The sequence below is a fragment of the Malania oleifera genome, chromosome 3 (assembly GCF_029873635.1).
Source record: "Malania oleifera isolate guangnan ecotype guangnan chromosome 3, ASM2987363v1, whole genome shotgun sequence".
NCBI classification, from domain to species: Eukaryota; Viridiplantae; Streptophyta; class Magnoliopsida; order Santalales; family Ximeniaceae; genus Malania; species Malania oleifera.
In genome coordinates this window covers 5,029,761-5,045,656 of record NC_080419.1, presented here as the reverse complement: position 1 = coordinate 5,045,656, position 15,896 = coordinate 5,029,761, and the positions used below count along the sequence as shown (strand labels likewise).

General features: G+C 36.1%; 1 protein-coding gene across 1 annotated transcript; it reads left to right on the top strand.

The window, feature by feature from the left end:
* Positions 1–381: 381 nt before the first annotated feature.
* LOC131150652 (protein EIN4-like) lies at positions 382–5,377 on the top strand. Its single transcript, XM_058101505.1, has 3 exons — positions 382–1,182; positions 1,607–3,463; positions 4,398–5,377. Exons 2-3 carry the CDS (start codon positions 1,742–1,744, stop codon positions 4,932–4,934), a joined length of 2,259 nt encoding a protein of 752 aa, XP_057957488.1. The 5' UTR covers positions 382–1,182; positions 1,607–1,741; the 3' UTR covers positions 4,935–5,377.
* Positions 5,378–15,896: the final 10,519 nt, after the last annotated feature.

The window sequence follows — 15,896 nt, the reverse complement described above, 5'->3', positions numbered from 1 at the left end:
GTCCGCCAAGTGGACTCCTTTGGAAAGCAGGAGACGCCGGACCACCTAACGTTGCTATTTGAAGAGCATGGAAGTACCAAATTACCCCCACTAAATAGAACAGATTTGCGGAGCATGGGTAGTTCACCCGGGGGCGTAGTTGGTAGAGGCACGTGAGTCACGCGCTTGAGGGTGAGAATGAGGAACCTAGCGCTGTTGCCAAGAGTCGCCACGTGGCGAGCAGATTTCCCACGGGGAGACGATGAGAGAGAAGTTTTGGGGAAAGAGGGAAGGAACATTTGAAGAACGAAACGTCAGAGAGGTGATAGGGAGAGAGAGAGAGGGGAAGAACCAATTAAATAAAACGATCTTTTTATAGGGCCTGACGAGACGAAGACGTTTTGGGGCAAAAAGCGTCCAAGTTCGCCTCATGTATGAACTGGGTCCCACGCGTTAAACCCACCTCTCTCTCTCTCTCTCTCTCTCTCTCTCTTGTGCGTCTGCTTCATTCTATTTTATTAGTTCTCTATGAAACAACGGCGCGGACAAACCTTCTCTATCTACTCTCTCTAAAGTCGCTCTCTCTCTCTCTGCCCAGAGCTCTGCAGTTCCCTTAAAAACATTGGTTTGAAATTTGAAAAGGGGAGGGGAGAGGGGTGAGAGAAATAAAAAGGGGGGGAGGGAGTGAGGGAGGGAAGGAGGAAGGGGAGACTTGACAGGGAAATGGAATTGAGGGAACCGTAGAATTCCGAGCAACGAACAGAAGCTGGAGGATGAAATGAAATTATGAGGAAAGTGCAATTTGGAGAAAATGGATGTTTTTATTGACCGGCTGCAGTGTTCCGCAGTGGTTGTGGGTCCATAAAGGCGGGTTTTCTTTGCTGAGTTTGGGGGTAATCTGTCATTTTTTATTTATTTATAATAATCTTGGGATTGCCTTGTTGGTGATTTCCATGGAGGAGAAACGATGAGGAGGTTTGCGTGCTCGCGCTTGCTTCTGCTGTTGAGCTTGTTCTGGTGATGATGGGTTGGGTGATATCGTGTAGGGAATGGTAAGATTGGAGAAGAAGGTGGTGATGAAATCACTTATGTTCTCAAAATTTGCTGGGTTTTGGACGAGTTTAAGTCCCCGCGTGTGAAGATCTGGAAGTGGTTTGGTTTAAATCTGAGTGTTTCGCCGCCATCAGTGGTGGGGTTTTTCAGGTACATTCCCTACGTTGCCTGCATTTCTGGGTTTTGGCTTTCTTATGGGTTGGGGCTTTGGAGGGTGCATATTTTCTTGTTATTATTAACAGTATATTATTTTTAGTTGTTTTTCTGTCGTTTTTGGGGGCGGGTAGCTTTGTTTTTGGTACTTTCTTTTAGTTTAAGAAATTTGTGTTCTTCATCACTGTTGCTTTTATTCACGAGCCTTTTTAACTAATAAAAGCATATGTAAACTAATTAATAAAGAACTAAGTCGGATAAGCAGAAGAAATCACTTGAATAAGAAAATGAAATTAAAATATTTCTAAATTTTGGGCTGATTGGTTGGTTAGATCTTAGACCATTTGCACACATGAATTAATTTATGTGTGTATATTTATAGATTTTGGTCTCTCATTTTTTGTTGAACTTTTCTATACAGGAAACGACCAGAGAAGATTGGCGTGTTATGATTTTAGTACTTGTGAATACTGTACCCTCGTATTAATTTACAGGGGGACTTTAATAGAGTGGAGCTTTAGCCTTTAAATGGATTGAAGATAATATTTTGGTTGCAATGTTAAGAACATTAGCTCCTGGGTTGTTGTTTTCTTCACTCCTCATATCTTTATCTGCTGCCGAAAATGGATTTCCTCGGTGCAATTGCGACGATGATGGCTACTGGAGCGCTGATGGCATTCTAGAATGCCAGAGAGTAAGCGATTTCTTGATTGCCGTGGCTTATTTTTCTATACCCATTGAGCTACTTTACTTTGTTAGCTGCTCAAACGTCCCATTCAAATGGGTCCTGTTTGAATTCATTGCCTTCATTGTTCTATGTGGGTTGACCCATCTGCTCAATGGCTGGACCTATGGTCCCCACACATTTCAACTAATGCTGGCCCTTACTATTTTCAAATTCCTCACCGCTCTCGTCTCGTGTGCCACTGCTATTACTTTGATCACCCTCATTCCTTTGCTTTTGAAAGTAAAGGTTAGAGAATTTATGTTGAAGAAGAAGGCTTGGGATCTTGGGCGAGAGGTTGGACTTATAAGGCAACAGAAGGAAGCTGGGTGGCATGTTCGGATGCTCACACAAGAGATCCGCAAATCACTTGATCGGCATACTATATTATACACCACCATGGTTGAGCTTTCGAAGACTTTGGATTTGCAGAGCTGTGCCATTTGGATGCCTAATGAGATCAAAACAGAGATGATTCTGACCCATGAGTTGAAAGGGAGGAATTTTTCAAATTTTACTAAGCTCTCCATCCCAATTAGTAATCCAGATGTTCAAATGATTAAGGGCAGTGATAGCGTAAATATCCTCAGGTCAGATTCAATACTCGTTACCAGCTGTGGAGGGTCGCAAGAGCCAGGACCAGTGGCTGCTATTCGAATGCCAATGCTTCCATTTTCAAACTTCAAAGGGGGAACTCCTGAGCTGATTCAGACTTTCTATGCCATACTAATCTTGGTTCTTCCGGGTGGACAGGATAGATATTGGAACAACCATGAACTTGAGATAGTTAAGGTTGTCGCTGATCAGGTGGCTGTGGCTTTATCTCATGCTGCAGTTCTCGAAGAGTCCCAATATATGAGAGAGAAACTGGCGGAGCAAAATCGAGCGTTGCAACAGGCTAAAAGGAATGCAATGATGGCAAGCCGGGCAAGGATCACATTTCAAAAGGTAATGAGTGATGGGATGAGGAGGCCAATGCACTCAGTTCTGGGTTTGCTTTCGATGATTCAGGATGGAAATTTGAGCAATGAACAACGAATGATTGTTGATACGATGATGAAGTCAAGCTTTGTTCTCTCAACTTTAATAAATGACGTGATGGATACTTCAACAAAGGATAATGGCAGAATCCCGTTAGAGATGAAACAGTTTCATTTGCATTCCATGATAAAAGAAGTGGCTTGCCTTGCCAAGTGCTTGTGTATTTATAAGGGTTATGGTTTTGCAGTTGAGGTTGAGAAGTCCTTGCCTGATCATGTCATGGGTGATGAAAGAAGGGTTTTTCAGTTGATTTTGCATATGGTTGGAAGCCTGTTGAATGGTGGCATTACTGGAGGGTTTGTGATGTTTCGGGTTTTCTCAGATAGTGGAAGTGAGGGAAACAATGATCAAGGATGGGCAACCTGGAGACCTTGTTTGTCTGATGGTTATGTAAATATAAAATTTGAAATCAGGATGAACAATGGTGGTTCTCAATTGGAGGTTTCTGGAAGAGGCACCAATGACAGAGTGGAGGAGGGCTTGAGCTTCTCTGTGTGCAAAAAACTCGCTCAGGTGAGGATGATGAATCTTGCATGTGTTTACATCTTGTGTGTGTTTTAACCAATTGGTTGACTAAAGAGATGATGAATCTTGCATAAGTTTATATATATCTTTTGTGTGTTTTATGTATTTGTTAACCTATTGCTTGATTAAATACTTGTGAAACTAGGATTGCATGTGACAATCATATCAATAATATTACATTCACAAGAAAATGAGCCTAAAATGAATTACAAAGGGGAAAAAAAAAAAAGTCACAGCAAAGTGAGGATCATTTATAAATGTTGGTTATGTGTTTTTGTTTTCTGAGCCTCGTCTTTGAGAACAGTAAATTAGTGAAATTTTAAGTTAGACAAAGGCCTTGTTTGGAGGTTGTTATCAGGGGGACATCTTGCTGAACATATAAAGAATTGTTGTATAGTCCAGAGTCAGTCTGGATGGTGGTGGTCAATAATTCTTCTTTCTCCATGGTTACCTGATACTTTCTAAGCTAAGAAAGAACTTGAGCTGCATTTTCTTTGGCTAGAATTATGCTACTTGGGATGCATTTGAGCTAATGTTTCTTGCAAAGAATTTATTAAAAAATATATCTTCCACTTTTCAAAGCAAAGAGACTGTCCTTCGATAACAATTATATACTGGTGACTTTTTTAATGATTCCCCAACCTTAAAGGATGCTTGTACAGAAAAAATGGAAGCAAGAATTGGAGCTATCTTAATGCACTTATTTAAAATTTAGAAAATCCATGTGCACAGGTAATTTGTAGTTCTGAAATTTGTTTATCTCTGAAGTTTATTTGGCTGCTTTTGCTGCCAATGAATGCTGCTTATTGGACATCGTCCGAAACAGCGTGGAAGTAAAAAATATAGTTGTGTCAATTATCTTTTCTTGTTCTAACAGATTCTGATTCTGATTATTTCCACTTTTTCTTTGAATAATTGGCAGCTGATGCAAGGAAACATTTGGGTTGTCCCAAATCCTCAAGGTTATGCTCAGAGTATAACACTTGTTCTTCGGTTTCAACTCCAACCTTTCATTAGGATAGGCATACCTGAATCTGGAAATTCTTCGGATCATCCACATTCAGACTCTCTTTTCAAGGGCCTTAAAATTCTGTTAGCTGATGATGATGACGTGAACAGGGCTGTGACCCGGAAACTACTTGAGAAACTGGGTTGCACTGTTTCTGCTGTTTCAACTGGATTTGAATGCCTTAGTGCTCTTGGACCTTCTTTCCAAGTAGTTCTCTTGGATCTTCACATGCCAGAGATGGATGGATATGAAGTTGCAAGAAGAATTCGGAAGTTCCGAAGCCGCAGCTGGCCATTGTTAATTGTTTTAACAGCTAGCACTGATGAAGATATATGCGAGGTGTGCTTGCAGATCGGAATTAATGGAGTTATTCGTAAACCAGTTCTGATCCAGGGAATTGCTGATGAGCTTCGAAGAGTGCTCTTGCATGCGAACCAAATTGTTTTATGATGGAGATGGTAAGTTGCAGCATTTCATTTTGTGGCGAGGATTCTTTTGGATGGTTTTGGGGTCTTTTGATAGAATAAGCAAACAGAATTGTTTGGCTCCCATCCCTCCACCAAGCTTCCAGCCTAGAGATGTTACACACAACATTCAGTCAAAATGGTATACAAAATTAGTTCCCTTTTCCTTTTTTGTGCTTAAAGCTTTCTTCATAATTGCGTAGATAGATTGTTATTTACTCGTTGGAAATCAAAATTATCATCAACATCTATATCCTTCTAAGGAAAGTGTCACATAATGGGAACTTCCTGGATTGAAGGAGATATACATAATGCTAGGGCAGTTGGGAGATTCATTGTGAAGTTACCCGGAGTAGAGTTGTAACTTGGCAATTGAATGCTTGTTTATTGAGTCGTTTTGAAATGAATATAGCTTATTGACATTGTATATTACTGTCATAGCATTTTACATATGGACGGTGCTGTAGAATCTGTCCGGCAGTCCAGTAATAAATTTTTCTTACCAATCGAGGTTCGTAAGCTATTTAAATTTAATGACCCATGATCCCTTTTTAACTAGCTTCTTAAATAAAACTTCAAAAATATCATTCCGGCTGCATGCCGAATGATTTTTCTTAGGCATAATTTTCAAAAGCCAAGGTTTGCACCTTATCTTTGTTACAGCATAGTTTGATAATTTGATTTCATGCTTTTGTTTCGAGGAGTACATGCTATGTTGCTAGCTTAGACAACGTGATGGCAGTCCACCTAGTTGAACTGTGCACGTGACAATCTTACCGGCATGTCGGTAAAGTGGGGAGTTTTGTATACAGTTTCCTTTATTATATGCATACAGATAATAATAATATACAAAGAACACTTGCCAGAGAGAGAGAGAGAGAGAGAAAGAGAAAGAGAGAGAGAGTGTGGTGAGGCGGTGTGGACAAGATGGGAAAGTGGGGGAAGTGGGGAGGAGAGAGAGAGAGAGAGAGAGAGAAGGGGGGGGGGGGGGGGGGAGGGAGAGACATGTGTTGCCGTGGAAACAGCGTGGTGAGGCGGTGTGGACAAGATGGGAAAGTGGGGGAAGTGGGGAGGAATGGAAGAGATAAGGAGGGGAGGCATGGCGTGGCATGACATGGGTCAATTTGAGATGGGGCTTATGCTTGTTTTGGAAACCATGCATGAATCTGATGAGTACGTATACAGGGTTTTAATCAAATTGTTTATCGTGCTATGAACGGTCCACCATTGATTAATTATTTAAATAGTTAATTAATTAGAATGGCGACGATTCGATTCGCCGGTATTATCAATATCTCATTTCATACTTTAAAGGAGTTGACGTTAGATACGTTTGGAATATTGACTATTGCTCGCGCTAAGGTTCTTTTTATTTATTGTCATATATGATATATTTATCCACACATCTGGCAGCCCCTGGTTTTTGTCTACCAATTCCATCTTCCTTATGGCAGTTTCGATGGTGGGGCAATTGGCATGGGTGGTTTTGCTATACGTGTACACACACATGGGAAGAGGGAAAGAGAGATTGTTCGCATATTACAAGTTATAAAGAGATTCGTTCGTATATTACAAGTTATAAAATGTGTTGAGAATTTTATTTGTGAGTTTGTTTTATGTTGAAAAAATAGAGCGGATGATAAGTGTTTATTTGCATGGTTAGATTCAAGACTTAATAGACTTAAAATTTTTTGGTCAAGATGGTACTCACTTATGTGTATCAAGCTTACCTACGATTTCTTCGGTATTTAATATTTTTTTATGCATAATAAAATTTCACCGAGTTTTATTGAATTTTTTTTAGATCAACATGTGATTCAAAGGATAATAAACTTTTTGTTTTTTATTTTTCTAATTCTCATACTTATTGAATAATGAAACGAAATGAGATTTGAATTCTTAATGCTAGCCAAATGGACGAGGGGCGGGGTTTAACTTGAAGGAAGGGGGACTATGCAATTAGATTGGAATTGGATCCAATAAAATAATAAGAGTTCGGGGATAGGAATGTGGGAGGAAGAAGGGACGGTCCACGGTTGGTGAACTGAATTCCCATCCCTCCCCTTGGCTGGGCTTGGCTTGTTTACCTTAAGCTTGGAAGGATTTTTATGGTATCTTAACTTTAGCTTAGGTAGGTTAGGCAGGCAAGGAGCACATCACTCTCAATGCATCCACCGACCAGGGCCCCACTCCCAATCCAACGGGCAATGGGTCTACATAGCCATAGATGTCTCCCCTCTTCAACTATCTCCTTTATATTAAAATTCCGTGGGTGGGTCCACCTAGGGTTCATTCAAGTCCAACTCTAATTGCAGCCACGTGTTTCAGATTATTGTTTTTTCGCATCGTTTAAACAAGGTTATCGTTTCTCTAGGGCTAAGATGAAAAATATATTTAAAATATGTCTTACAAAACACGTTTTCTTTTACCATTAATTGTAGTTTTATAAAACTGCATTTAAGTGTAAAAAAACATATAAAATATTTAAAATTATTTTAAATTAAAAAATAATTTTATGTTTGAAAATGCGAAATTCAAACGTTGTATTTAGATCGAGCATCATGTAAATTATATTTTAAAAATATAACTTTAACACAACATTATATGATATTTTATTTAAATTTACAGAGTTTAAATTGATTTCTTAAGACACTGCATTCGCAAGCACACGGTGAAAGTGTGAAACACACTACAATTATTAAGGGGTTTGAATTGCCCTTGTATTATAATAGAAGTAGGACAATTCTAGGCAGTGCCAATAGCATATATAGGGATTTTTTTTTTCTTAGAAAAAAAATTATATAAAGTAAGCTGTGATGTTTAACAGTAAGTCAATAAAAAAATATTTATTTATTTTTTTTTTAAAGTTGCTCTTGTTCCAATGTGTGTTGAGCTTTGAAATTTCATTGATAACTGCACAAAAAAAAAAAAAAAAAAAAAAATCCGAGAATTCCCAATGGAGTAAAGTGCATTTCACCTTTTCTGCAATGTTGAGTAAAGTGACAGCCTTAATTGGTTGTGTATGATTATTTTGTAACTAGCTTTTTGACATTGGAGAGGATAGACGCCAAATTTTCAAAACAAATAATAGAAGGAAAAAAAGAAAGAAAGTAATTAATACAAAGAAAAAAGTGACTGATGAGAAGCTAGTTAAATAAAGACGGACATTTTTTAAACAACTTGGCAAGATTTACGATATGAATGAGTTCTCTTATGTTTCTATCCATTCACTATAATAAATTTCTCATTGAATAATTTCTTCTTTTGATTTGGTTTCATTCATAAAAGTTCTTTTGATAACTTTTTTGTTAAAAAAAATTTCTCAAAAGAACATAGTAGGTTATAGATTTGAAATGATGAATTATTCACTGTAGTCCCTTATTGTATTTTTTTTTTTTTAAACAAGTTTAGAATAGATGTGAAAAGATTCATATTTGCTACAGTTGATGAGGCAAAATATAAGACTATAAGGAAGAAGTAAATGGGCAGTATCTTAATAGATGACTTGTGCGCTCTTCTTCATTGTTGTAGAAATAATAACGATTAATAAAGGACCACCCACATTTTTCAAATTTTTATAGTTAGTGTCTTTCCATAAACTACAAAATATTACAATTGTAAAGCATATAAATGAAGGAAATTAAAAAAAAAATAACACAAAAAATACAAAAGTTACATTTTTTTGACTTCGAAGTTACGTCCATGGTTGAAGGAGAGAAGTGAAAATTTCATTATTAATCAAAAAAAATATTAGTGAAGATCATAATCACCTACACTCAAACACTTACTCCAAATACATTACATCTCATAGAGTTGAAATAACAATCATAATATTACAAACATAACAATCATATGTGACTCAAGAATATAAGACAGGCTTGGCCGTTAGTTTTTCCACTAAGAAAGGCTTCTTTATTAGTGGGTTTAAATATAAGAATTTAAGGTGTCGAAAGAACAAATCACCAAACAACATAGTAAGACTTCCGTCTTTTTTCTTCGTAAGGCCCTTTTAAGGGCCCAACTCATTTGCAATAGGACACATCACTCAAGTCCAAACAATTTTGAACTTGTTAGTGGAGTTTTGTCATTATATTTGCAAGACTGTCTTTGTAGCAACCCATCATGTGATACACAATCTGACATAAAGAGGAATCAATATCAATATGCTTAATTCTCTTATGGTATGTCTAATTTTGAAGTTAAATAGAGGTCAATCTTGCTATAAAAAATATAAAATAATAGACTATTGTTGCATACCCATATTGCTAATCAAATCTTTTGTTGGATATGTGACTCATATTGAGCGGAACACATGCCTTGGGAAAGTATGGTAAAGCAAAAAACAAGAAAGCTGGGTTGCAGGAAGAAACCGTCGACTATTTGGTCGATGGTATGATCAACGGTTTTGGTCTCGGTAGATAACCGTACCAAAACCGTTATTATAGATTGATATAATATATATTAAACATGTGGATATTTTTCATTGGTTTATAACAAAGTTAGTTAGTGTTAGTTACATTCAACTCTGCATAAATACAGAGCATTCATTTGTAATTGTATTAGATTGAAGAATGCAATTTACTTCTCTTCTTTAGTCTACTTTTTGTTTCAATCTTGATACTTTGTTTCATGGTATCAGAGCAAAATACTTAAGCTTTTGTTTCTACATCCAGCATGGATAATATTCCAAGCTGCTATCACCTCCAAAATGGTGATTCACCAGGAACAGTTCTGGTGTCAAATATCCTCACTGGGGACAATTATCATACATGGAGCAGATCCATGATTATGACATTCAAAGCAAAGAACAAAATTGGATTCATGGATGAATCGATTTCTCAACCGAGCTTCACAGATGATTCGTATGAATTCTGAGAAAGATGCAACAATATGGTGTCTTCTTGGTTGATCAACTCTGTTTTGAAGGAGATTGGTTGTAGCATAATATGTGCAAAAACAGTGAAAGATATGTGGCTGGATTTAAAGAATCGATTTACTCAAGGTAATGGTCCAAGAATCTATCAATTGCAAAAAGATTTATCAGTTTTGGTTCAAGCAGATTTGTCTATGCGAGATTACTATACAAGATTCAAGTCTTTGTGGGATGAATCGTCGGATTATAATCAAATTCCTACTATACATGTTCATGTGGAGCCTTAAAAAAGTGTAATTGTGGTGCAATAAAGATGTTTCTGAGTTATCAAGATTGACAGCATGTAATACAGTTTCTGATGGGTTTAAATGACCGTTTTTCTCATATCAGAGGACAAATTCTAATGCTAGATCCATTGCCACACATAAGCAAAGTTTTTTCTTTGATGATGCAAGAAGAAAAACAAAGGGAAATTAGCAAGAACAGTATGGTTGATACTGTTGCATTCATGAGCAAAAGGCAAGATACAAACTCAGATATGAAAAAATTCAATTTTGGAAAACAGCAAACAAGAAGAGAAAGATTATATTGCACTCACTATGGCATAAATAATCATATGGTAGATAAATGCTATAAGATTCATGGTTATCCTCCCGGATTCAAGCAAAATTCCACAAATGGTTGACAAAAAGGAAAATTTCAGGCATTTGCCAATCAAGTTTTGGGTCATCTTTTGAATAATTACTTTGAGAACTTTAATCAATTGCCTTTCTCTCAAGAAGATTATCAAAAATTGTTATCTTTAATTTACTCACAACCTGATGATAATACCATTCATAAAGTAGCAAATGTCATTTTCTAAATCTGTTGATCATTCCACTCAAGGTATATCATCTAATCCAAGAAAAGCTAGAAGAAAAGCTAGTTTATACATATTGCAGAAATCAGGTGCTAGTAATGATGAGGTTCAACCTAAATCGAATCTTATCAATTCTGTAACAAACTCTAAAGTTTGTTATAGCAGATTAGGACATCCTTCCATGTCCATATTGTTTTTCCTTTCCAAAAATGTATCTGATATCAATTTCACAGATAAAATTTCTGATCATTGTATTGTTTGCCCACTGGCAAAATAGAAGAGACTTCCTTTTCAAGTTCATAAATATAATGAAAGTTCTATTTTCACGTTGTTCATTGTGATATATGGGGACCCTTCTCGGTTTCAAGCCATAATGGATCCGGATTTTTTCTTACTATAGTTGATGATCATTCAAGATTTACATGGGCTTATTTGATGAAAAACAAATATGAAGTTAGAAACATATTGATTACTTTTTACAATTTAGTTGAAACACAATTTGGGAGAAAAATAAAATGCATAAGGAGTGATAATGGTCTAGAATTTAAAATGATTGGTTTTTTTTTTTTTTCGCTTCAAAAGGAATTATACATCAAATGTCATGCATAGAAACACCTCAACAGAATTCAATAGTTGAGAGAAAACATCAACATTTGTTAAATGTAGCAAAAGCTTTGAGATTTCAATAAAATATTCCTTTAATTTTTTTTTGGGGGGGGGGGGGGGGGAATGTATACTAACTGCATGTCATCTTATAAACCGAATTCCATCTTTAGTTCTAAGCAACGAATCTTCACATGAAGTTCTTTATAATTCAGTTCCATCATATAGTCATTTGAGAGTTTTTGGTTGTTTATGCTATGCATCAACCATTACTCAAAACATAAACAAATTTTCACCAAGGGCTAGAAAATGCATTTTTATAGGCTATCCTTTTGGCATAAAAGGATATAAGTTGTATGACTTGGAACTTAAAATTTCTTTTGTTTCTAGAGATGTAGTTTTTTCATGAATCAATCTTCCCATTTATTTTACAAAATGACTCATCAACTAATAATTCAAATCTGGATATCACTTCACAAATTTTTTATTCAAAATCAAATAATATTGTTCTTCCGAAATCAATTCCTGATTACATTGAAAATACTGTATCTTCCTCATCCGTTAATACACCACATTGATCAGCTAACCCTATCAACACTGAGACCACAAATATTCCATCTCTGAGTGATCAAAATCATTTTCCTTCTCCTAGAAGATCAACTAGACTGCACAAAGCACCTGAATATTTGCAAAATTATCACTGCAACTTAGTTGCTTCTGCTTCTTTATCATCTCCTATAGCTCCTGCCATTAATTCAGGTAATAAATATAGCATTTCAATTGTTTTGTCATACTCAAAATTGTCTAAATCACATAAAACCTTTTCTGTTGCAATTTCCTCCGAAATAGAACCAAGTTTTTATCATCAAGCTATTAGCCATTCTCATTGGAGAGATGCCATGTCTGTGGAATTATTTACATTAGAATCAAACAACACTTGGGTCTTAACATCTCTTCCTCTCGATAAAACGCCTATAGGTTGTAAGTGGGTGTATAAAATAAAATACAATTCAGATGGTTCTATTAAGAGATATAAAGCAAGGCTTGTAGCCAAAGGGTATATTCAAAAGGAAGACCTAGATTTTTTTGAAACTTTCTCACCTGTTGCAAAAATGGTGACTGTTAGATGTGTTCTATCACTGGCTACTATACATAATTGGCATTTTTTTTTTCACTTAGATATCAATAATGCCTTTTTATATGGAGACCTAGATGAAGAAGTATTCATGAAAGAACCTCCCGGTTATCTACCTAAGGGGGACACAAGGGTATGTAAATTGCAAAGATCTCTTTATGGCTTGAAACAAGCATCAAGGCAATGGAATTCTAAATTCAAATCTGTCTTATTTGATATTGGCTTCTCACAGTCAAAAGCAAATTATTCATTGTTTACGAAAAGGGAAGGAACTTCATTTGTGGCATTATTACTTTATGTGGATGATAATATACTACTTACTAGCAATGATTTGGAAGCCATTGATGCTGTCAAAACAACTTTAACAGTTAAGTTCAAGTTAAAAGATTTGGGACCAGTTAAATTTTTTCTTGGAATGGAAATTGCAAGATCACAAAAGGTTATTTCTTTATCTCAAAGAAAGTATACTCTAGAATTGCTTACTGATTTTGGTTTACTTGCTGCCAAATCTATTTTATTTCCTATGGATACTCATGTCAAACTGTCAAAAGATGAGGGAGCAGTAATTGATGATATTTCTGGTTATAGAAGATTAATTGGGAGGTTGATTTATGTTACTCATACGAGACCAAACATCACCTTTGTAGTCCATCATTTGAGTCAATTTTTGGATTGTCCTCGAGTGCCACATCTTCAAGTAGCAATGAGAATTTTGAGATATTTGAAGTTAGCTCCTGGAAAAGGTCTATTATTCACAAGTTCTTCAAACATTCATATCAAAGGTTTTTCGGATTCAGATTGGGCTAGTTGTCTAGACACCTGAAGATCAATTAGTGGATATTGTGTGTTCATTGGTGAATCATTGATATCTTGGAAATCAAAGAAACAACACACAGTTTCAAGATCATCAGTAGAGGCAGAGTATAGATCAATGGCCTTTACTGTTTGTGAGATAACATGGATTAAAACATTACTTAATGATTTACATCAGCTGCATAGTCAACCAGCATTGTTGTTCTGTGATAATAAGGCGACAATTCATATAGAAGCTAACCCAGTTTATCATGAATGCACCAAACACATCGAAATGGATTGCCACTTAGTGTGAGAGAAAATTCAAGAAGGATCATTAACTGTTTTTCATGTTAATTATGCTCATCAAGTAGCAGACTTAATGACAAAGCCGCTCGGTTCTAAGCCATTTGATATTCTGTTGTCCAAGATGAATATGCATAATATATACACATCATCTTGAGGGGGACTATTATAGATTGATATAATATAGATTAAACATGTGAATATTTTTCATTGGTTTATAACAAAGTTAGTTAGTGTTAATTACATTCAACTCTGTATAAATACAGAGCATTCATTTGTAATTGTATTAGATTGAAGAATGCAATTTACTTCTCTTCTTTAGTCTCCTTTTTGTTTCAATCTTCATACTCTGTTTCAACCGTTGACGATTTTAGTTTGTAGGCGAACGACTCTCGGAATTAAACTGTCGACAGTTTACTGAAACTTTCGATGGTTTCGTTCGGAAGAGATCATTTTTTTTGAATCGAGAGATTAGTAGATTGGGAGATTTGGACGATTTTCTTCAAGGACTTGCTACAGAAGTGTTTTAGATACATTCTAAGTCTTCTGTACGCGTAGGATTAGCATAATAAACTATACTTTGTAACCCTTTATGTAAGCTTGACAATTTGATAGTGAAATTAGCTGTTTGCTCCCGTGGACGTAAGCATATTGCCAAACCACATAAATTCTTGTGTTTTTTATTTTATTGCTTTCCTTTATTCTCTTTGTGAGTGATTTGTGGTTTCTATTGCGCATTGGCCTTCTATTGGAATATAGCATCCTATATTGATCAATTGGAATTAAATTCCAAAAAGGAGAAACTCAAGGCAGAGGCAGCTCAAGAAATTCAAGAAGACTCAACTGATTCTTAACTACTTAAGTTATATTAGTTTTTACCTCTTCAATGTATTATAAATAGGCTGCTCTGTATATTAAAAATAGAAACTCAGAATGCTCTTTTTTTTTTTTCAATCTATCGAATGTAATCTTCTCAGATGTATTCTGCTGGTTGACTTCTTGCAATTTCAGCTTTCTTTTCATTTTCTATTTCTCTGTTATTAGATTCTTCACACGGTATCAGAGAAAAATCTTCTTTCTTCGGCATACATTTTTTTTCTAAATTGAAAATTCTGCTCTGGAATTTAATTTAGTCGCTTCTTGTATCTTGTTCACAACATGTCTGATACTCTTAATTCTTCAGATTCTTCACATCTATCATATGATCCTTCTGTCAATCCTTCTAATGGTTCTTCAAGCCCATTTTTCCTTTATCCTAGTGATAATCTAGGATCTTTGCTGGTTTATGAGATTTTTGCAGGAGATAACTATGTTGCCTGGAGCCGTTCAATCACCATTGCTCTCACTGTCAAGAACAAGGTGGCCTTCATTGATGGCTTAATTTCTGTTCCTCCTACTACTCACCGTATTTTACACACTTCCTGGCTTCGTGCAAACAATCTGGTGCTTTCTTTGTAGCGACCCTAATTTCATTTAACATAAAATGTAATATAATGAATGGAAAAGTCAACTCGTACCCATGGGTAACGGGGACACCTGTCATTCATAGTGGAAACCTAAGCAGCAGTAAAATAAAATCTCAATCATCTATCCAAAAAGCATAATACTAGAGTTATTTACATTCCCAAAATACTGTATTTATTTACACTCTTCCAAAAAGTAAAAATAACACTAGGATCATACAACAAAAATCTCCTGATCCTAGTTCATCGCTTACCCTTCTAGTAGGGAAGCTAAACCCACTCAGCGGCGGCCTTGACCCGTCGGTCCCTATGGGTTTCTTGAAAATCATTTAATATACAAGGGTGAGATACTTCTCGGTAAGGGAAAATAAACTAAATACAACTGTATGACAACATGAACATTTACTACAATTATACATATACAGTACATTTCATAAATCGGAAAACATTCGTCATATCACGCTGAATAATTATACATTTCATATTTTCTAATAACTCATAACGTACATAAGACGTCTGCTATAACTGTAATACTGAAAATATGCCCGGGATGAATAGCTAGCTGGTGTCATGTATTACTCCCCATGATGGGTTGTATAGCTCAAAGACGGGACCTAACAATGGCTGGTCGACCATTGTCGAGTCAAATATGTCTGTAAGTACAATGGGCCCGCCACACCCTGGTCCGAACTGCCAGGTGGACGTCCACACTCTACTAAAAGCCACATCGACTATCCATCTCCCATCCCCTCATGGGATGATTAGCACTAATCTGAACGTAGATATCTGATCTACATATAGCTACGGTACCGAACTCCTGAACTGAACTAAACTAACATCCGGGTTCTAATAACGTATAGTACATGGTAATACAACATCTTTCATAATTTCATAAGTATGGCCTCGTGTCGAAATCA